This window comes from Aptenodytes patagonicus, chromosome 24 (genome assembly GCF_965638725.1).
Source record: "Aptenodytes patagonicus chromosome 24, bAptPat1.pri.cur, whole genome shotgun sequence".
Classification (NCBI taxonomy): Eukaryota; Metazoa; Chordata; class Aves; order Sphenisciformes; family Spheniscidae; genus Aptenodytes; species Aptenodytes patagonicus.
This window is the reverse complement of record NC_134972.1, coordinates 1,569,911-1,593,770: the sequence shown is the minus strand read 5'-3', so window position 1 is coordinate 1,593,770 and position 23,860 is coordinate 1,569,911. Positions and strand designations below refer to the sequence as shown.

General features: G+C 38.1%; 1 protein-coding gene across 1 annotated transcript; it reads left to right on the top strand.

The window, feature by feature from the left end:
• The first annotated feature begins 156 nt into the window (after nt 1–156).
• Nucleotides 157–15,329, top strand: CDCA2 (cell division cycle associated 2). Its single transcript, XM_076358975.1, has 16 exons — nt 157–193; nt 1,120–1,712; nt 2,227–2,357; nt 2,971–3,121; nt 3,962–4,164; nt 5,766–5,844; nt 6,707–6,942; nt 7,325–7,412; nt 7,979–8,199; nt 8,631–8,709; nt 9,336–9,388; nt 10,483–10,623; nt 11,379–11,553; nt 12,105–12,319; nt 12,720–13,595; nt 14,666–15,329. Exons 2-15 carry the CDS (start codon nt 1,181–1,183, stop codon nt 13,557–13,559), a joined length of 3,144 nt encoding a protein of 1,047 aa, XP_076215090.1. The 5' UTR covers nt 157–193; nt 1,120–1,180; the 3' UTR covers nt 13,560–13,595; nt 14,666–15,329.
• Nucleotides 15,330–23,860: the final 8,531 nt, after the last annotated feature.

Sequence of the window (23,860 nt, the reverse complement as noted above, 5' to 3'; positions counted from 1 at the left end):
CCCTGCCGGCGCCCAGAGAGGGGGGCGGCCCGGGACCGGCTCTCCTGAGCCCCTTTCCTTCCGTGCACCTTTGGCCGTGTGGCGCCTGGTGGTCGGTGGGCGCAAGCGGTGGGCGAGAGGGACGAGGGCGCGGAGGAATACGCAGTAGTGCGGCTACTGTGCGGCAGCGTTTGAATGTCGGAGGCGGGCACGGGTCTGGTGGCTGTGGGGAAACGCTGGGGCGGGCGTGAGGGCGGAGGTGAGGGGACGCGGGGGGGGGTCGCGGTAAGGGGGGGGGTGTGGGGGGCAGAAGGAGGTGGGGTGCGCCGCTGAGGGGATATAAAGGAGGGGGGAACGCTGGCAGGATGTCTGAGGGGGGTGCGAGGACAGTGAGGGCCCTTGGTGAGGGTGGGGGGAGCGGGGTGGGGTGCGCTGCGGGGGTGCAAGGGGGTGGGTGCTGAGGGAATTGGGGTGCCTGGGGAAGGGGGGTAGGTGGCAAGGGGTGCGCCCCGGGAACGGCCGATGTTGGGCCCTGATCCCTCGCACAGTCACGCCTGTCGCTTGTTTAACCGGGTGGATGGAGGCCCCAGCTGTTAGTGTGGACCTGGGGGGGTCGGAGCTGCGCACGCGGCGTTTAACAGCTTAATTGGCGTTAGGCAAAGTACAGAAAAATGCATATATTCGGGGAACCAACGTTTCAGACTGATATTGCTGAATTCTACGTGCTTACCTTAAAATCCAAGAAACCAAATGCAAAAAACGTTAGCGTCTTAAATTTTGGAATTAAACTGCTAATACTTGTTGCAACACTTACAGCAAAACGATCACAGTGTGATTGTGCTTAACGTATTTTATACTAACATGAAGTTTAAGTTTGATAAAGAGTGAAAGCATAGCCTTGTATTTCCTTGCTCGTGAAACACTTCTGTTGCAGGTTTATATTGCTGTGCATTTTTCTTCATAGTGCTAGCCTTTTGTGTCCTTTCTGTGTAGCTTTTTGGGGAGAAGGACTTTCCCTTTCCACCACACTGTGAAACACCTTGTTCCAGGAAAAACCTAGATTTGGTAGAAGTTTGAGAATGGCAACGAACTCTTGCTCTTACCAAATACCTATTAAAAATCTCTTTTTCTTTTTGATAGGTGTCTGTAATTGCAGGAGAGCAAAGGCTGACTGAAAGTTTCTTAAAATAAATCACTAGCAATGCACAGACGATCTAAGAATATAAATGCTCCCCTGGAAGTTAAAGAAAATGAGAGTAGATATACTGAAGAGAAGGAAGGGGCCTCTTTCCCTCATCTGTCAAAAGACCAGAAGGTGTCCAAAGTGACTAAATCAAAAGTCATAAAGGCATCCAAGAAGGAGAATTTAAGTGATGGGAACCATGTGCAGTTGCAAAAATGCACCCTGAAATGCACCAAAGGCCTCAAGAAAGAATCATACCACAGCAAGAAGGATGTTGTTAGCTGTCAGTTTACTGACTGCTTCTTTGATGCGCTAAAAGGGGATGTGGTTGGTGAACCTACCTTGCCTTTGAACAATAAGGAAAATTTTTCAAGAAGTAGACCTGTTTCTTTGGGGGATGAATGCTACTTGACACCTAGTAGGGACAAAGCAGAAGAAAAATCTGATTGTGGAATATTGGAGAAACAGAGGAAAAAACCTGTTGATTTTGCAACTGTAACAATTGCTGAATTTGGGATTACTCAAGAAAGCTTTACTAAACGATCTATAGGTAAGGCTGGAGTGACTAATGACTGTTTCCTTCTCAGAGGGACATCTGGAGGTAATCTAGTCCAACCTCTTATCAAAATCTTCAATTTAGGTCAGGTTCAAGCCATCTGGCTGAGTTTGAATATGTCCAAGGATAGGACTGTGATAGGAAATTGCTTTAATTCCCTATTTAACTTTTTTCTCTCCAGTTGATTAGGTGTCAGTGAGTTTCACAAGGGAGTAGTAGGACAAATTCTGCAAGTATTGGTAGACAGTTCCTTAACTAGCAATTGAAAAAGTAAAAGAAGACAGGTCCTCACTTGGGATATAGTTTAGTTAAATATTAACTTGCTTTTAGGAAGTTAATTTGCTTTTGCTCAGGAAGGTTTCTTGAGCTGAGCAGCTAACTTCGGATGTTTTCATAAATAGCATAAATCACTCTTAAAACAAAAAGAAAAAAATTACCATTTTAAAGCTGTAGGTATTATTACAAAAAAAATTATTTTTTTCTCTCTCTCTTCCTGTCCCCATTTCAGGGAAGTCTCCGACTTCATTAAAATTCAGACGAAGATCAACAGTTGGGGTACGGGGGTCACCAGAAAATAATGCCCTTATTCGATACCTTGCCCAACAGAGAAGCAACAGGCAAAAAGAAGCTTTTACACAGGTGAGAGTCAGTCTCAGTTTAGTTCCCCCAGGAATCAACATAGACTGGCAGAAAGAGAAGGCAATTCTCAGGAAGAAGCCAGTAGAAGGAGTAACCATGGCCTTAATTTCGTTGACTTCCCTTGGACACCTTACTCTAGAATAAGGGGATGTTACAGGTTTGTTTGTGTAGAGTCTGGAGTCTTTTCTCCATGTCTAGCTTGCTCATATATTTTAAGTTTTGTTTACCATAACCTTTACTTTCCTGCATTTGCCATGCTTGATTTTTGGCGAATTAAAGTGTTGATAGTTCAAAGTGAAGTAAATACTAGCATAAGTGACTTGTTTTTTAATCAGACTTGTTCTTAACTCAAACTGGCACAGACTGTCAGAAAACAAATTCTGGATATGGCCTAGAGGGACAGATTATGAAAGGCAGTAAGACTTAACAGATTTCTTGATACAGTTCCTTTTTTGCATGGCTTTACCGTACAACTAAAATTGTGGCCAGATTAAATACAAGATTTGCTTTTTCTCCGAGTTTGTTTTATGCCAAAGTACAAATACAAAGTAATAAAGCCCATGTCATCTTGCGGGGTGGAAAAAGTCTCATGAGGTTAATTTTATTTCAGCAGGTTAGTCCTTTTCAACATGAAAATGTCAGGTCGTTGAAGGACAAAATAGATGCCTTTCAAACATCTTTTAAATCAGTACAAGAAGCTGAAGGGGAGACTGGCTTCTCTGGACTGCCACAGGTGGATGATGCTTCCTGGGAAGCAGGCTGTTGTAAGTTGATTATATTTCTGGTCAATGATTTATCTTAAACATTAAGTCTTCCTTTAGGCCAAAAAGTACAAAAATACAAACATTTAATATAAAACAAAAAAAAATTTCCTTTATAAGGGTTGGCACAGTTTTTTTGTTTGGTTTGAGGTTTTTTGTTTGTTTAAACCTATCTTATTTCTTAGTGCATCCTGAATAGTGGTTTCTCAGAATAACCCCCGAAGAAAAATGAAGACTAGTATTTTTTGTGACTGTCGTCTTAGTTTTACTTTCTAGATTTATACCCTTTGATTTACTTTTCACTAAGCATTAGTGTTTTCACACTTTTTCCATGAAACTGATAATGGTTTTTATGACGGCTGGTTTCAGCTGAACAGTAACTGTTCTGTCCTTTGATCGTGATGTGCAAACTTTTGTTTAATAACTTTTAAGTGCAGTAATTTTAGAAATCATGTTACATTATTGTGGTGTTAACATCCTTATTTCTTAATGAAAATAGTAAGTATTGCAAAAGCAAGTCAGGGCAGTACTGTGTTAACTGTGAGAAGATGACAGTGTAAACCAAACTACAATGCTTTACTTCTCTGGTATTGGTGGTCTTAACGTTTATATGAAAAGAATAACTTGCTTTGTTTTGAAGTTTTAGTAATGTTATTTTCAAAGTAGAAGTAAAAAAAAAAAAGCATGTGTTTTTCTTTTTCCTGACTAGAAAATTACCTAGCTTTTTGAATCTCACCGTACTTTTGGTGAAGAAACACAAAAAGAGCATTCATTGAAAAATCTCAAGTTTATCTTTGTGGTTTGTTGTTTGGTATTTGGTTTGTGTTTTTTTAATTGATGCAGCTCAGAACAAAGTACCTTTTACAAAAGAGTGGAACGTGGATCAGTGGAGTGAAAAGTTCATGTCAGACAACAGTGGAGCTGATTTGAAAGAAAATTTAAGACAAAATTTGACCAACAGCAGCAAGTCTGATACCAAGATATGCACCATCTTGTCTTCACACCAAGATGTGACTATCACAGAACCTGCTGCTGCTGTTTCAAAGGTACTTCTATAAGTAGAAGAACATGGGCAAAGAACATGGAGAAAACAAATAGCACAGCAAATCTCCCTTGCAAGAATTTTATGTCTTATTATGACAAGTGAAGGGAAGCAAAATCTGGCATGGACGCTGATCTATTTGGACTGATAGTGAACATAGCCTAACCTCAGATACCTGCTGCTGGCTATCCTGAGGCTGTGCTCAGTTTTCTTTTACGTGCTGTCGTGGTTTAACCCCAGCCGGCAGCTAAGCCCCACACAGCCGCTGGCTTGCTCCCCCCTGGTGGGATGGGGGAGAGAATCGGAAGAGTAAAAGTGAGAAAACTCGTGGGTTGAGATAAAGGCAGTTTAACAGGTAAAGCAAAAGCCGCGCACGCAAGCAAAGCAAAACAAGGAATTCATTCCCTGCTTCCCATGGGCAGGCAGGTGTTCAGCCATCTCCAGGAAAGCAGGGCTCCATCATGCGTCACGGTGACTTGGGAAGACAAATGCCATCGCTCCGAACGTCCCCCCCTTCCTCCTTTCTCCCCCAGCTTTATATGCTGAGCATGACGTCATGTGGTGTGGGATATCCCTTGGGTCAGTTGGGGTCAGCTGTCCTGGCTGTGTCCCCTCCCAGCTTCTTGTGCCCCCCCAGCCTGCTCGCTGGTGGGGTGGGGTGAGAGGCAGAAAAGGCCTTGACTGTGTGTCAGCACTGCTCAGCAGTAACGAAAACATCCCTGCGTTATCAACACTGTTTTCAGCACAAATCCAGCACACAGCCCCATACCAGCTACTGGGAAGAAAATTAACTCTATCCCAGCCAAAACCAGCACACATGCAAATGTTCGATGTGGATGCTATAAGCTGTTCTAGTCAGTAAGATTATACTCTTTTCTGATAATCACATGGAAAAGCTTATTTTATTCTATTCATAAAATTTAAATATGTCTTAATTCTTTTGAATGTGCAGCTGTAACTATGTGAGATGTCAGATTCACAGATATGGCAAATACAGCTTTTTCCAGATGTCAAAACCAACTTTGTTGATCATTGGGATGACTCTGAATGCAATTTTTAATCTTCACCTTATATCTGTTTGGCAGTTATTTGATATTCCATGCAGAAAAAAGGATGTACTTGTGTACAGGTGGAGAATTTAATTTGTCTTCTATATAAATATCTCTAGTGACCCTTTTATTAGTCTCATATATAAAAACAGTGAGGATGGGGTCCATTTTGCTAGGTGTGTCCTCTGATGCTGCTGGACCTAGCAGCTTCTGAGTTGTAAAACAGCTGTGATAGCGTAACAGTTGTATGGAGGTTAGGAAGAAACTTCCTAAATTGGTGATTAAAATATACCGGTTTTTCATTCCATCTTTTTTCATTTCTGATGTCTAATCCTTTTAAGCCTTTAGCCTTGGTGTTTTGGGAAAATAAATTCAACTAAAGTAGTAGATGATTGAGAACTCCGCGATCCTTGTCTATGGGATTAAAAAAACTCTGTAATTGATGCTATTTTAAAAGGTGGCATTTGCAAGTAGTTTATTTCTTTATCATGTTGTGTGGGTGTGTATATAAATAGATGCTCTCCCTATATATATAATCTTGTAACTTTTTCTCTAGGAATGGGTTTATGAGCAACACAATCCTATTGAGTCATTGGAGGCTGTTCTAATTAGAGATATCTTAGAAACAGGCCATGGTAAGAGGATTTATCACTGTTATAATCTTTGTTATATTCTTATTAGGAAGTAAAAGTACTTAGAATATTTGTAAGGAAATGTTTCACAAGCAGTCATCCCATGTCTGTCGTCTTGTCTACAATTTATAATGCAGTAGAACCTGATATAACTGACATAAAGGCTGGTGAGGGAACAAAAAAAAAAGTACTGCAAATAACGATCTATTCAAGTGCTGCTGCAGAGGAGGCTCGAGTCCCAGTTTAAAAACTGAATTCAGAGCTTATTCAGTACAGCATAGCATTAAACATGTTTTTACTTAAGCACAATTCATAGGAAGGAAATAGCTTTTATGAGAGGAGCTGAAATATTTGGAATGTAGGGTAGGGCCTCTTGGGTGGTATGTTAGCAGTTTGATTCTGATAGAAAAAGCGAGCTCAAACTGAGATGCGGGCTGGGAATAATTGTTTAGACTTTTCCTTAATTTTGCTAGTCAGGCCATTTTTAGGGAAAAGTATAGTTGAGTAGTTCATGCATGTGAAGGAGAGAGGGATGTTAATGTAGAGAGTCCCTCTCTCTACATTAGAGGATGCTTCCCCCCCCCGCCCTCAATTTACATGGATGAGAGAGAAATCCTTATGCAAAATGTCTTTTCCTTCATGCAATGCTCCCTTTTTACTTTTGTATGTTTTGTAAATTTCTCAAAATATGAAATGTAAATGTGGCACAATAATAGCAGAAATTTAGAAACGAATGGGTTTTTTTGTGATGTTGATGCACAGAATCTATGGAGATGTGTACATTTATAGTTCATGTTGCTAATACTAAAGTCTTCTAAATTTTACTTCTGTCTTTAATTGTCATATCTGTCTATTTGCTCTAAAGATTTCAGTTCTGACAACATGACTGAAGATGTTAGAAGTAATGTTAAATCAGATCTAAGCAGAAAGAAAGTTATTTTTGTGGAAGAACAGAGCCTGGAAATATTTGATGAAAGCAAGCCACCTATCACGCCACTACAAACGGGAAATATTTCATTAAATGAACATATGCAGAGTGGCTCCTGTTTGCGATCTGTGTTGAAGAAAACGCCGATGAAGCAACTAATGGATAGCGTGAAGGTTGGTTAACTGAATTACATGGAGGTACTAATACTAAGGATGAACTTCTGCAGTCATTATTGAACTACCAGAAGTTGAATCGTGGTTAAAGATAATTTTTGTCTAATTGACATGCATCGGAAATAATTTAATGCTATCAATGGATATCTGTTTGCTGTTTGGTCATCTTTGGAAGTTCTGTTTGAAGCTTTCATGTTATGAGAAGATTTGTATGGATGTTGTTGAGTTTTATTCATTTAGAAAACAAGTAGTTTTTTTAAACAATAGGACTGATTATTAAATGTTGCTTACAGAAAAAGTTATTTTCACTTTTGATTTGTACAGGGACAACATTTTAACTAAATGGTATTGAATAGGTGATTGTATCATTTAAATTTGATAGGAATACTCGCACGATGCAGTTGACAGAGGAGGAGGTGAATCTTTCGCAGTCTCCAGTTGTGCAGAAATCTCTGAAGCATTGCAAACAGGTCAGATTCCCCTTTTGTTTTTTAAATAGGCAGAGTATTATGTGGGATCACAAAGTCTTGCCTCTTTGGTAAATCTGAAGAATGATATGCATTAACCTCCACTGAAGTAGCTTGTGTGTGGCATCCTACTGTGTGAAGTGGAAAATAAGGTTGCCAGGGAAAATAATGTCTGTTTAAAAAAAAAAAAAAAAAACCACAAAAAAAACCAACCAAAAAACCCAAAAAAACCCACAAACACACCAAAACTTCAGAAAGCCTCTAATACCAGAATAGAATCACCTATTTTTCAAGAAATTTTACACTTGTCAACTGGAACTTGTGGAACAGCTAGTCATTTCTAGTCTTCTATTTTCTTTCTTCCTTAATTCTTGATACTGTAATAAAGCTACACTGAAAATTCTGGTTGAATCCACAGGACATGTAAAGGTGGTATTTTGCTGTTTGGTTGGGGGAGGGTGTGATTTTTAAGAGAATGTTAATGCCCATAAAAAGACCTTGAAAAGTCTCTGGTCTGTGAAAGCTCTGTTTTCAATTCATTAAGCAGTCTATGTATTTTATTACCGTAGAGAAAACTGAAACACATAGCTCTGAAAAGCCAAAGAAGAAAAGAGTTACTTTTGGAGAAGTTCTAAGCCCAGAAATATTTGACGAAACTTTGCCTGCAAATACTCCATTGCGCAAAGGAGCAACGCCAGTCCGTCATCCAGGATTACAAAGTAATAGCCGTTTTGCAAGGTTAAGTCTCATTGAAGGGCCATTATCCCAGCCGAACTTTGATTGCAGTGATGTAAGTTTTTTGTTGGGTTTTTTAAAGCTATAAAAACAGCCTCTTAGTCTCTGAATGTTCAATTTTTGTTTAAGTTTTTCCCCAGTCTGCTTGGTTTTGAAAAGAAATTGCTAAAATATTAAAATACAGTCTGCTTGAAGCATTAGAATGACATTGAGAACTTTTGCTTTATGAATTCTAAATAGCATTTTGGCCTGTAGAGCTATGTTCAAAGTTGAGTACTGGTAGCACATGAAATGTTTTTTGTCTTGGCTTATTCATACACTTTTGATAGTGTATTTCTTTTTGCCATATATAGCAAATGAGCTGCCTCACTCTTTAAGGAAAAAAAATAAAATCGCCTGGGTGTTCCAAACACTAGTGGACAAGGTGTTCTTCAGTGTATATCTGGTATACTATATTGCTAAAAAATTTAACTACTTTTTTTAAAGGAATGTGTTGAGCCTCTTCAAGAGTTAATGGAGGGTTCTGTTGCTGCAGAAGACGTCTTACCTGTTGAAAACACAGAAGGTAACCCCAACTTGTATTTTTGTCATTAGATAACACATCTTTCTGTATTTGAAAATTGAGAGATGACACAGGGTTTTTTGTTTGTTTGCTTTTTATACAGGGGATATATTTCAGTTATGCTAAAATTTAAATGCTCTTGCTTTCTCCTAAAGGTCTTTGCAGTAGCGGCAGTGTTTACATGTTGTTTAGGTTAACTGGATGTTAATTTGACCTTGTGGTATTTTTCTGTGAAAGTGGCTGATCTCATTAGACTTACTGCTTTAAGTAACTGTCTTGATTCTGATACTGTAATTTTGATGTTAAAATAGCAAGCAAGACAACAACAACAAAAAAAATTGAAAGGGGGTTGTGTGTATGTATGTATCTCTATGAAAGCTGTGCAAGTGCTAATTATTTTGTTACCAAATCCTCACATCTTGTTTTCCTCTGTTTTGTAAAGCAAGCTGTTAAGTTTTTTTTATCTTGCCATGTTTGATAGTCCTTTATGCAGAAAACATTACTCAAGACTAAGATGACTAAACATGCTGTGCATAATGTTAGAAATTATGTGGATAATTTCCTCAAAAGGTGATTAACTTTTTGTGTTGAAACTGAATCAATATTCTTATTTTCTTCATATATAATAGCAGAAACTGACAAATCTGTTATGATAAGAACTCGTTCTTCTACTAAAAGGAAGGTAAGTTTCTTTAGTGATGATGTTTGGTTTTTTGTTTTTTTGTTTTTTTAACTTCTTCAGGCAGAATTGTTATCTTTTATACCTCCTGATGCTTATAAGAGTTTTTACAGCCTCAGGTATGAGGATTGTATATATCCAGGTATATGGAAATACTCATGTAGTGCAGGTAACTGTCTTAAGGAAATCCCATTTTTGAGTGAAAGTGGTTTCCAGTTATTAAAAACACTTTTGGTTATAGCCTGATATTTAAATTTACTATTTCTATTGAATTTTCTAGGAACTTTCCCAAATAGCCTGTCAAAATTTAGAAGAGATTTATTGATAGACTTTCATTCGTAGGATCAGGGGCTTCACTCATGGGAATCTAAGAAGTTACAATCACAGAAAATTGAGGAGAATGGAAACAAAGTTTTCTGTCTAATTTTTCTATTTGGTTTAATTTCTTTGAGATATAGGAACATGAGATAGAGGCTAATAAAGTGAAGTTTATTCTGCAACTTGTGATGACTTTCGGTATCACTGAAAATGTGATTGTGTTCCCAAGTCCAGTGCTAAAGATCTTCAGTCTTGTTAACCTTTTTGTCTGCTAGCCATAAGGCAGATATAAGAATATTATATAATGATCCGAAACCAGCAGACAAACAGAATATCATACGTGTATCTCTTCCGGTTGCTGGAATCTCAAGGCGCATAGAATTTATTGTACAACAATTTCTGTAAGAAGTGCTTTCAGTGTTGTACAGTTCTAGTGTGCTTTATTGGAGGGGGAAGGCAAAAAAAAAAGTAATATGAAAAAAGTAACCTATCTTAGCTGAAAGAAATAGCTGAAGATGAAAACTTACTATTTTCTCATTAGAATGTCCTTTTTGTACAGATAGGACTATATTGTACTGTGTGAAGAGGCTAGCTCTATAAATCTTAATTTCCAGTTTTGAATGTCTAGCTCTTATGACCTCATATTTGAAATAACGGAGACTAATTTACATTGTCATTCTTATGACTGTTGGACTGTGGTGTATTTTTAAAAAAAGCAAGCATATGCATGCGCACATAAACATGCACCCCAACAACTTAAAATTCATGTTCCTCAACAGTGTAGCACAATTTCAGAGGGGACTGCTTTTAGCGTCTCAAGAGCCACAAATACTAAGAATGCTAAAGGTACTAAAAATCCAAGAAAGAACAAGTTTCAAAGACTAAAGAATATAACCACGTCTGCTGCCAAAAAGACACAAGTAAGTGACAGCCCACTGCAGTTCGTGAATACTACTTTTATTTCTCTATCCAAGTGTCTCTTCTTTCTTACGTGTTTTACATGATTATTTTGATCTTTGTAGTAAAGATTTCCTGAAGGGTGTTATGTTTCCTGTTGCTGCCAATATTCTCTTCTTCATGCCTATCTTGTTTTCCTACACTTACTGCCACACCTCTCTTTCTTACTGTTCATTAAGGCTGACGAGCAGGGTTTAAATACTTGTAGGGCAAAAAGGATACTTTATGGAGGTGGTGGGGGGTGGTGGTGTCACTTTTCAGACTTCAGGGACAGAAAATGAGTTTATGGTGGTTCTCTTACCAAGTGTATGCAGTAATAGTTCTTTGAACTTGTCCAGTTATGTGCTAGTTAAGTATTGTAAAGGTGTGAGACTTCTAAAAGATTTTTGCCTTCATGTATTGGAAGAGAAAGCACATACTCCTTTTCAAACTAAGCATGAATGAAGAATCTGTAGTTTTGAGCTGAAAGACTAATTTCTTGGACTTCTAGATTTGGTTAAATGAAACAAAAATCAGATCTCGTGTTTGAGAAGTAATTCTCCTTTACTTTGAGTTTTTAGGTTAATTTGTAGATGGCAGAACAAGTGGAACCTTCATTTTAGGGGAAACAATTGTTATCTATCAAAATCCAGTAATGGTGTCGCTTATTTGTTGGAAAATATTGTACAGGATCATTGCAATTACATCGTGCTCTCTTCAGTCTTCTCAATCTTTTCAGAAAATAAAACATACAAGCTATGGGAAAAGAAGAAAGAAAAAAGTAAAAAAATCTTTGTATGGGGAAAGAGAGATGGCTTCTAAGAAACCTCTTCTCAGCCCTATCCCTGAAATTCCAGAGGCTTTCTCTTCTCCCTCGTCTCCAAACTCACCAAAGGCAAATGCGTGTTTTTCAGGTAATGTGGTTTTCAGTTTTGTCTCGCCTTGCTCTTTCTGTTGCTTCTAATTTTTTTATTTCAACAGTTACATAAAAAAACCTGTTGATAGTTATCTTGAGTTCTGTGCACAGGTAAAGAGCCCAGTATACATATTTTACTTTTAATTACTTCTGTAATAGTAGAGTCCAGAGGATCTGATAGATTATTAATCTCCAACTGGATAAATTTAACTCTTGTTGGACTCCAGTGTAAAGCTGACAAAAAAAAAAAAAGCCCCTTTGTACTTTGACTGGATACTGATATTTTCTTAGTCTTTAAAACTGGTAAGTTGGGCATGAATAGTTAAGTGCAGTAGCTTTCTGTTGGTTGTTGGGGGTTTTTTTTTACACTAATCATAGAATCATAGAATCATTGAGGTTGGAATTCCTTATCTGGAATGGTTGTTTAGGAGGTTACTTTAAGTAAAGTACTTTAAGTAAAATACTACAAAGCTTTTATTGTAATATTTAAAAATAGATTTTGTACATTCACAAGTAGAGTCAAGTAACCATGTGTTTATTCTAATTCAGGGGACGTATTTTTAGATAATACCAAATCCAGGAATGCTTGCAAGGATGTTCAACAGAAGCCAGTGGTTGAAAGAACGAGAGGGAAAAACATCCGTGCAGTTCATACGTATTCAAGCTCTAAGGACCTGGACGTTGTAGAAGCCAGCAGCTCCAATGATACAGTCTTTCAGGTGTCAGATGGTGATCTGAAGTCTGTCTCTGGCCTTGATCATAAGGTAACTGATACGCTTAAGGATACTGCTAGAAAATAAGTCAGAACTGTGCGTGATGTTGTTGAATCAAAAAAGTAATGTTTTGGGGGAAGAAAAAAAACTAACTCTAAGAGTGATTAAACATTGGAACAGGCTGCCTGGAGAGGCCACGGAATCTCCATCATTGGAAGGAGGTATTCAGAACTCAACTGAACAAGGTCTCAAGCAGCATAAGTTTGGTCCCACATTGGAGCAGATTCCAAAGTACAGGATTCTCTGTGGTTGGTTGGGGTTTTCTGAGAATGACTAGATTTGGTGAGGAAAACAGTAGCAGTTGTTTAGTTGTCAGCTGTTTGAAACCATTTTTTTTGTGGATTACCTTTTGCCTATATTTTAAAAAAAAAACAACTTCCTTTTTTTCCAGTTTTCAAATATTGTGCCAGATGCGAAGTGTGTTTTTGATACATCTGACTATTTCCAGCAAGCTGAAGAGACTGCATGTATAAAAGAGGCAGAAGAAAGTGGTTCCTTGATAGAAAACGAGAAATTACAAGGAAATCTCCTAAATAAGGCAGAGTGGCAAACTGGGCTAGAATTTCTAGAACAACAGGACACTAGTGTACATGAGGGTGCCCAAAGAACTCAGTGTCCACAAAAAGATTCTATAAGAGGTAGTCCACCAAGAAGAAGAAGTAGTAGTGCCATCTATTTTCCTCCTGTTGAAAAATCGGAAATAACTGGAAACAATCTTCCAGTTTCTTTTAATGTGGAAGAAGTCTTATCTGCTCCTCAGCTAAAAAGTGACTCCTTAGGGCCTTTTAGCACCAAGAGCGATACCAGTGGCAAAAAAAGAGTGAGGCGCAGCATGAGGTTACATAAAGATGCAGAAATTGAAGGACTTGCATGGATTCAAGTACCCGATGAGATTCAGAAGAACCCTCCCCTGCTATCTTCTGCTTGCAAAATCAGGGGAACAATAAGCACATCCATCCTTACAGAATCTGAGAATATTCACCATAGAGAACAAGATCTCATCCAGTTTTCAGCACCAGGGAAGGAGAACGATGACTCTGTTCATCTTGCTGGTGGTCCTTGCGAAAGATGGAGGAGGAAAAGCATGTGTGTATCCACACCTCAAGAAACCAGAACTCGGTCTCAGACCCAGAAAAGGAGAATAACAAATTCTGTATATAGGAAGGACAGAAGTAACCAAAAACACTCTGAAGAAGTAGAAATACCTCTTGAAAAGAACTGTAACATTTAGCGAGGTTTCAGCTACCTCTGGTTTTCTAAAGTGAAGGTCAGTATTAGATTCTTACGTTCTCTCTCTTAAGTGCTGTTTTTCTCTCTCTCACTTGTATTTCCTTACTTACTATTTCCTTATTCATTTTCTGGATAACTTAGAACTGATTTTTCTTGTCTTGATGCCTAAAATGCTTGAAGATCAGAACTGCATGGAAGACCTAGCTTGGCTCAGAGCATTGGTCTGGTAGACAGTCATGGCAGGTAATCAAGAGGATAAAAAAATTTTTCTCGCATGATGAACTGAATTTGACATCACCTCTATTGTAGTCTACATCCTTGCTTACGTGTTCTCATACTTTAATGCTGTCTATAGAGCAATAGCAATTAAACACTGCTAATATTATAAAAAAACTCGACAAAAGACCAACTTTCTCTGCAATACCAAGTTGAGTCATTTCAAGAAGGCAAAGACTAATTTTTCTCAGCTGGAAGGATTGCTCTAGGGGCTAGTGAGTTTTGTTGCAAGACACAACAGTAAGACAATATACAAAATTTAAATAATGTTTATGAATGCGTTTGTTTTCATGTTACCACAATCTGGGATTTTCTTGTGTTTAGATGAATGTTTACAGTTGTGGTACCTGCACAGTAGCGTGGGATTTTTGCCCCTGAAACTTAGTCATGATTGTTAGACTGGATGTGTTTAGTAGACCATCTTGCTACCTTTGCTCTGCTCTCAAATGCACAATCAATGTATGAAGTTGCTAAATGGAGACATGTCAGCAAACACGTGTGAGACTGTTTTAAGTAAAGAAGAACAGATCTGATAGTTCAAAAAAGATGATCTGTGGTGACAAGTTACTTTTTAGACGATTGGGAGTTGATACTAATCCATATTTTGCTGATAGGGCTCTTTCCTTTTTTTGAAAGAACAGGATTCAAGCTTAAGATTTTGTTATGTTTTTGAAGTTTAATTGAAGTAGATAAAAAGTGAATTTGTCTTTTGTGGTTAAACCATGATGTTGTAAAGTATGCCCTTTCAGCTAGAATTGCTTGAAGTGTTATTTCCCATGTGCTTGATCATTCCTTAAATTGCTTTTGAAATCTGCATGAATTTTCTTCCAGATTTCAAAAATATCCTAAAAAACCCGCTGAGATTCTCTGCAAATAAGAAAAAAATCACTTCTGGCTTGAAGGGGAGGAGTAGAAGGTGGGGAAGCTGTTACCATCTCCTGAAAAGACTTCGCTTTACCTTCTGGGCACAAGCAGGGGTAGAGTTCCTATAAGTAAGACTGAATTTTGTGTTAGAAAGAGTTAATGAATTCTGCTTCTCTGGTGTCAAGGTTGGTCATTTAAAAAAAGAAAAGCTTTTAAATCTTTATTGTATATAACATTAATTTTAAAAAATTAAATTGGCTAAAGAAAGTGAAACATTCATCAAACAATAACGCTGTACTTCATTTCTGGATGCTTCCAATCTTCGGTGTATGTGTACTAAATACAGTGCATATTATTCAGTAGTTGACCTGTCATCTTACTGTTTTCATTTTTCTAGTTTGAACAATGTAATAAAAAGTGATGGCTGTAGGTGGTCTACTTAAACATTTGCTGTTGCTTTCATTTTTCATACTGTTCTGTTTCAGCCCTAGTGAAATACCTGTGCCAGCTTGAAGGAAATAGCTTTGTGTTGAAAATGATCTCTTCTGTGACCTTGTTTTTAACATTATTGATGTGGAATAAAATACTTTATGTACTTGGCTGCTTTTATACAGCTTAAAAGCAAACAGAACAGTTTCATTTTTATGCATGTTTTACTTTCTCTACAGACATCATCAGTTTTTCCCAAGACAAGAACTCCTAAGGCAACTTGAAAGAAACTTCACTACTTAAATGCTGTTCATCTTATGCTGCTTTAGAAACATTACTGAAGTTATGAAAACAGTCTCCTTGATGTTTTATTTTGGGGTTTGCTTTTGTGTCACAATGAAAATTTTAGATTTGGAAACAGAATGGCAATAGTTACTTGGGTTGAATCTTGTTGTGATAGCAGTATGTTGGCTTACCAGGAGAGGGCAGTCTGACATGAGTTTTTATGGTTGTAACTGAATTTGAAAATAGTATCATAATGTACAAAATCTCTGAAGATATACTAGCTAAGGTTAAAATCTAAAGCTCCTTGAGATTAAAACTACTAATAGCTGCTACTTCTACCATTCAAAAAAAGTCAAAACACCAACTGAACTATGCACTGAAATTAATCTGGAAAGGTGAAACACTTACGCACTGTATTCAGATATGACTTTCTATATGGAAATCACATTGCATTCTTAACCAGTTGCAGCTGAGACGTTAGGGTTTACCTAACAGGTTTTAGATATCAAATCTAGCAGTGAGTGAAACCTTTGGAGACTGTGGGTGTTGGGTACTGAATGCCAGACTTGAATAGTCAGGTCAAGTAAAGAGTTGTCCTGGAGGAAGAGGCAATAAACTAGTATGTATGATACTAGAGGGCTTAATCTAAAATGTTGCCTAGAACGTGGTTTTTCTGATGTTGCTGTCTTATGTGTCAGTCACAGCAGCACTAGAAGAGAATTCTCCCTTGAGGTTTCTTGAGCGGATAGGCCAAGTGCACTTTAGATGTGAAGTGTTAAGTAAAGTCAGAAATAGAAAAGCAAGGGTAAGGAGAAGAAAAGCAAAGCTTGGATTTTCCTCCTGGCACAGCTTGGTTGAAAAGGGTTGTTAGGAATTATACATAGATGCTTGACAGCAGTTTGCGTGGCTTGTGAGGGTGAGGTTAGAACCTACAGAGAAATAGAGGTTGCAGTTAACAGGACTTAATCTGGAGAGGACTAGAGAGGAGACAAGTCTTCAATTATGCAGAAGGTTGTTGTAAGGGAGAGGGGGGTAATAATCTGTTTGCCATGTCTGTACTGAATGGGACAAGAAATAACGTGTTTAAATTAGAGAAAAACATCTCTGTTAAACATTAAAAAAAAGTTCCAGCAGCAGAGATAGTTGAGCATGGGAATACATTGCCTCGGAAAGTTGTGGAATCTCCATCACTGGAGGCTTTTAAGAACAGATTAAACAAATATCTGTCAGGAATGACATATGGCCCTTTCTAGGGGTAAGGATAGGCCCTGGATGGCCTCTCGAGGTCTCTTCTGGCTGTGTTTTCTGATTGCTAGAGATTAGGATTGCAAGAGGTGATTTGGGACTTGCCTAATAGTTAAGACCTGAGATAGAATCTGTCACGGAATAGGGAGCTGGAGAATTGCTAACACTGGGGGCTGTTTAGCATGGAAAGGAGCTGGGGAATTTGGGAGAGGGCTCTTCATGCAAGGCTAGCAAAATGGTCTTAGCACTTTAAACATTCAGATCTCATGTGGCTTGCTGCTCTTCCTCAGAAGAGTATCTCTACAGACTCCTGAAATAGTGTAACCTGCAACTTGGTGGCCGTGCTGTTACACTGGAAGTGCGAACAGCAGAGCGAACAATGCTGTTCCATTTTCAGATTTGCTTTTCTAAAACCGAGTTAACATTAACCTTTGAATGACCAGCAGCTTCGCTATCCCTATTCAATCAACAGAAGAACTTTGTGAATGGTCTCTTGTTTTTATTGCCATGTTGGGGTGTAGGAATTAAAATAAAGGTATATTCCGTGTGAGTGCAGACAGGTGTCAAGATATTTTGAGTTTGTGGTTCTAGTTTTCAGCTGTTAATTGCAGCACTATCTGGAGTAGATTTTAACGGTGGTCTGTCACATTAGGTTAGCTTAGTCACTCTAATACAACCCGCAGTTTTATTTGCAACAGAGTCATTGGACAGAAGAATGCACAAAGTCAGCAGTGTAAAACTGAGTCGTGTTTTAGTTTGATCGGTGGAGCATCACTACGCAGTATGTTAGACTGGGGAGTCGGCTGGTGCAGTCTCCCAGTGTGAAGGCAGCCTTTGTAGCCTTCAATTTAAGTCACTGTTTTTTGACCTTTTTATTTTGTGCAGTACTGACCTCCATGTCAGTCTCTGTATTATAGTGGCATCTAAATAAATCTATGGTGTTGGCCAGTCTCTTTCACCTCTCATTTACTCTCCCTACTCTTCTAAAGGGAGGCTTTTTCTCTCTTTAGAGGGTTGTTATAAAGATTACTTTGTGTTTAAAAGTACTTCACTAATGTTAAGTGCTGTATTGTATAGACTTTAAATGGTTTTGAATATGGTAACAGCTAGCACTAAGTGTATATTGCTGAATAATTGCATTTAGCGGATTGCCATGTAATTATCATGCTCTGACTGACATAGAGGATAAGTGATGGGTCCTAGAAAGACTGATTATTTTGCCACTCTAATTATGATGTCGTTAATAAGTAAGAGTAATTACATATCACTTTTGCTTGCACTATCCTATGAAGTGCTGTCTTGATACATTTTCAGATAGCTGAGTATCTGACAGCTAGCGGTAAGGAGTATTTCACAATTAGAATGGTTATATTTGCTTAATGTTAATTAAGCATATTTGCTTGATTTTGCTTAATGTTAGTGAGCTGAAGATACAAAGAACAACAATACTTATACTTGAATTCTTCAGAAAGTTTTAAAGGGAAAGTGTTAGTGTTTTCCAGGAATTATTTTATGCCAATATTTTGCCATAATTAAGATGCACACAAGTTACAAAAGTGGAGACGACATGACCAAGTTTTCTCACATGTGAGTTAACAGAAGTAAAATAGTTTTCTCAACCTGACACTCATGGTAAGCAGGGGAAAGAAAATAACAAGAATAGTATAAGCCTTTTTTTAACCTTTAAAATAATCAATTGTAAATAAAGCTTCATCTAGTCTTCAGCTTATTTTTCTCTACTTGCTTCTGACTAATTGGGCAATAGAAGGGGATACTGAAACACCTAAGGGTTGCCTATAAATTTCACTACTGTGTGGTCATCTAGTCATCTAGTCTAGTTGCTGTTTAGAAATGCACTAAAATGTTTGTGCTCTATTCTTCCTCCTCCTCACTCTGAATCCTCTAGCACTCTTAGAGTTCACTTAGACCTGGAAAGACTTTAGTGATGAACTGATCTATGCACAAGGAAGCAAACAGAAAAGCATTGTTAGAGCTATGTATAAGGAAATGGAGAGAGGAAAAAAAAAAAAGCCATTGAAGTATGCCAAGTATAGCTTAACCACACAGGAACAGGAGTGGGCAGTGAAAGAAATCTCATTTTCAAGCTGCTAACAGGTAGGTAAGCAATGGAAATAAATCTAAAAACAAACTGTAAAGTGTAGTTGGGTATTCCTTCAAATATGTTTTTAAATTTAAAATTAGGAGGTAAACAGTGCAAGTCAAAATGTTTTAACTTGAAATAAGGTAAGGTCTAATTTCACTGTGTCCCAGTGGAAAAGATGAAGTTGTGCCTGTGACTTATAGACAAGAAGGCTAATGTATTAGTTTTGTAATTAAGTCCTGTAAATTGTGCATAACAGAGCAATTAACTACTTTAACTAAGCTTTGGAGGGGGAAGAAGAAAAACCTGTGTGCACTGGGAATGAGGGCATGGAACATATTCCCTAACTCAAACCTGAAAAACCTGGTGTTAGTCTTGGGTTATTTCCAGTGACCCCTTGACTCCCATCTTCCTGCCCCCTGCACAGATTTGGAACTGGTCAGCCATTTTTGTTTTTGGAAGGGAGAGGAGACAGATATAATGAATGGCTTTTATTGTGCAATATTTCAAAACCTTTTTGACTGCATTCGGATGGGATGGAAAATGTTCTACCCTGCGCTGCAGCCAAAATAAACAAAACATATTCCCTAAACCTGGATGTGTGTTTCACTCAAACTGGCAGTAGTTAGAGCTCTACTCTTGAACAAGAATTTAGTTTGACAATTTTTAGGCCTTGTTCAGCTGAATATAACAGCCAAAGAAAATACTTGGGAAAAAATTAAATAATACACATATTTACAGCTTGCAGGTGGCATTAATTTTTGTGGTTCATAGTGTTTAGTTTTAAGAATCCCTGTTAGTTGGGCTATATTGTAGATTAAAAAAAATATTCTTAATTGTCTTTTTTTTTTTTAAAATTAGGGTTTTTATGAGAATAGTCATTCTGAAGGAAAATACATTTTATGTAGCTCCCTGATGGGTGATAAATAGTTGTGATTCAAGGCTTTAAAAGTTTAGGGTCTACCAAGAAACTGAAAATTCTACAAACAAGACCCAGCTAACTAGCAGTAAAACCTCTTGACAGAAGCCTGCTATGGACTGGCTTCCAACTCCACTAAAGTTTAGTTTAAATACCCTCTTTATGGTGCAGGCTTACTGCTGTTTTTTAGCATTGCCAATCAGTTCAGTGAAGACCTTGCAGTGTGTAACTGAGATATTTCATGTTGTGCAACATGTTTTATACTCTGAACAACCATATTTAATAATAATAATAACAACTTTAAATTAAGTCACCTATGCCCAGAGGCCTCTGAGTATTGTAACAATGAAGGACCAAACCTAAATTATCAAAACAGACACCATGCCTGGACAACCCCCACCCTGCAAACAAATCTTTTATTCCTCACAATCCCACCCTACAAGCAAAAATCCCTTTGAACAAATAACATGCAAAACTCTTAAATGTTTTAAGTAGATAAATGAGCCTCAATTTTTAAATCATTATGATTAAATCATTAAAGATTACGAACAAGGTATCTCAAAAGTCTGAAGAGAAGTTGCGAGAACAAATAGTGATCATTCCTCAAAAGCCCTAATGATGTAGTGAACTAAACAAGCTAGGAATCAGAAAACTGGGCTTTTTGTTCCCTCTGTGGTCTGGGTTTGGTTTTGTGCTGTTCTTGAATTAAGTTGTTACTCAGTTTCCTTGTTCTTTGTCTTTCATTTGTTTGCCAGCACTTGTAACATCAGGGTGAAAAATACGGATCTAATATCACCATCCATTAAATCAACTGAGTTATACTGAAGATACTTTTGAAGCCACGCTTCACTCTGTCATAAATAACCTGCCTATGTCATGCAAATGTTTGGACAAACAAATGCACTTAGTTCCATGGTTAGAAGGTCAGTAATGCTGAGTTTTGGTAGTAAATAATATTCACTAATGCAAACCTATTAAGGTTGTAAGGGAATTCATGTTTGAACTGTGACTTGGATATGTCGAGTATCCTCGTGTGTGCAATTGAGGAAAAAGTAATTGTGTGGGTACAAATATTAATGATGAATAAAAAGGTCATTTTACTCTCCCCTCAAGAAGAAAATCTAAGTACCCATAGTATGTTTTGCAAGGAAAGCTTTGTAAGGTTTATATAAGGAGTAGGTAATGTACATGTAGCTTATCTTAATGCTGAGCATTACATAATACAAGCTATGGAATATAAGCCTCAAATGTTCACTTTACATTTGTTTTTTGCATCTCTCCCACTGCTTGCTTCTCTCAGTAGATAGAGGTCTATCGTACCTTGCTGAGTTTTCCTGCATTGCTGTGTTCCACTGCCTCGGGTTTGGAGTGTGCTGCCTTCTGGTCTGCCTCGCTTATCTTGCTTCTGTCTTCCCAATGCTTCCTGCTGTTGCTTAATACACTGATGTCTGGCTCTTGCCAGTCACAAAAATGACAAGTAGGTTCACAGAGTGATGATCCAAAAAGGGAAGCAAAGCAGTTGGTAGCACAGAGAATGTATGCATATGCAAGATATTGGGAGTTAAGCAAATTAAAGCATTGCTGCCAGGAACTCTTTCTAATGCTTGGCATAGTGCCTCTTAATAGAGCCACAAAAAGCCTTAGTCACAGCCAGATCTGTGGTGTTAAGTGCCTTGGAACTGCACCTTTATGTAAGAGTTAAAGAGAATGATAAGGCTATAGGCAGAATTAAATATGTGGTTTCATACTGACACGCGGAATAGCCAAAGCCTTAAATTGTTCCTCTTTTATTAGCAAAGAAAATCTCTGCTTCTGAAAATTTCTTTTTTCTCATTCCACTAAGGATCAGCAAGGGCTAGGGACTTGGGGTGGTAGTTGAGGAGAAGTCTTAAACTAAATCCTAAAACTTTCCGTTTCCATATTTCTAGCCTGCCTTTCTTCTGCTTTCAGTATTGAACGCAGCGCAACGAGTATGACCGTGCCAAAAGCTGTTTAAACAATATTAAGATGTTTTCTTCAAACTTCTCCCTAGGAAGATACTCTTTTTCGAGAGGAATGTTTTCCCTGGAGCATTACATCATGAATTGGTTCAGTTCTTGGAGTAAGAAATTGGACCAAATGGTGGAGAAGGTCTCCAGGGGAAACATACTTATGCTGTTAAGTATTCCCACCAGAAAGCTTAGAAACCGCTTACATATTACCATTCTGTCCACATTTAGCCTTTCACCTTACTGCAGCTGAACAGAGGGAAGGGGGGTGGTTAGACTTTTTTAAGGAAACTTGAACCTTCTTTGTTTTTGTCATTACATTTTTCCCCGCTCTTATTTTATCTTGTGAACTGAACTCTGGTAATGGAATGTCTCATTTTTGACAGTAATGCTGCATAAAGATGCATTTGTTTTGTATGCAAACTGTTAATGAAATCTTAATTATGAAAGCTTCCTTGGAAACTCTGAATTTAGAGGTTTTTTGAGGATTAAAATGAGAGGAACCTCTGAGAAGACCAGAGGATGGAGGGATTTGGGTGGATTAATGGGACAGCAGCCATATGAACAATGTCTGAGCTCTAACAGTATTGTGTTTCCTCTTGTGTACGGACTGGTTCCCCGTCAAAGATGGAGGCACTTGATATGGTTTCCTATATCAAATGAAAATCTCAGAACAAGGAGAAGTATACTCCTGTAAATTTAGTAGTGCAGATAAACAGATTTTTTTTTTTTAATATAGCAGTTCCACTCTGTAGAATTAATCTTTGAAAGCTGATAAACTTGCAATTTCACAAAGGTCTGCATTTTGTTTTGCAGACAGTTAAGTACCTAAAAGCATATTCCAGGTGCAAGTTGGATTTGGAAAGTTTTGAATTGTTCATCTTCAGTTCACATAATTACCTTACAGGATATAAAATGAAAATACATACCAGTGTAATAAAACTTGGAAGAATAACTTCCTGGACAAACATGTCCCAGGGCAGCACGGTTAGTGGTTCACGAGTGGCTTGAATTGGACCATGGAGCTGAAGTAGAAAGGAGCCTCCTGTGGTACTTCTGAGTCACGTTCCTATCGGTATTTTGGGCAAACCGTGTTCTACTGCCCCAGATTTGGTTGATGGGCAAAGAGAGGATTTTTGTATCCCAAATCTTTTGTTTGGCACCTTCAATCACTCCTTAGAAAAACAAAAACAAGCAAAAGCTTAATTGAATTTGTTTTTCTCACTCAAAGGGTATGATACTCTACAATCGTGAGAGGCTGAAGAGAAGGTCAAGCCCTACAGATGCTTTCTCTATTCCTATTTGATATCTAATCTTTCTAAAAAGTGGGTTTGTTTTGTTTTGTTTTTAAAGAGAAAAATCACAGGCAGGCTTTAAGTGTTCATAACAAGAAGGACCAGCTTAATGGGAGGTCCTTAATGGGAGACCAGCTGCTGAGGGACTGGCACTAAAATTGGTGACTGGAAATTGGCACAGGATTGTAAAAGACTTCTGCCAAAACATATTTAAATTATGTAATCATATTAAATACACACCAGTTACACTATGCATATTATTGCTACATTCAGGTTATGAAATCATTCAATAACAAAGTGTATAGTAGATAATGCAAGATTGTAAGAAGAGAGACTGTTCTGAAGCATGCTGAAATCAGTGGAAATACTCGTGTTGGCTGCAGTGGGTTCTAGATGAGAGCATGTAAGTGGTACTATATTATTCCAGTAGGGGGAAAAGGCATGATTGTAAGATCAGCACTTGGACCTGTTGTCCAGAACCCTGATGCAACCAGCTCTTTAGATGTTTCATTTCTGCCATAGAACAAATGCAGCAAAGTCGGTAATGGTACAGACTTCTGACATTGGCAATTCCCAGTGCTTCTGAAGCCCCGAATGCAGCAGATGGGCTGTTTGGTCTGCAATACTTATGCCATCTCCAGAGCAAGTGGCAAGTCATGTTAGTGTTCTTTATCATTGGTGCTTCGCTGAAAATAAAGCTCAGTCACCTGCACAGCATAATCAGCTATGAGGTGGGACCAGAACTTCTCCTGGAGTTCCCTGTATACTCCATGCAAAATAGTAGTCCTGCAAAGGTTTCCACTTGGAAATTACCTGGGTTTGGAGAATTTGTGTTCTTAGGAGTTTGAGAGACATTATCACCAGCAATTAAATTTAGATTCTACCGACACTTTAATTCAC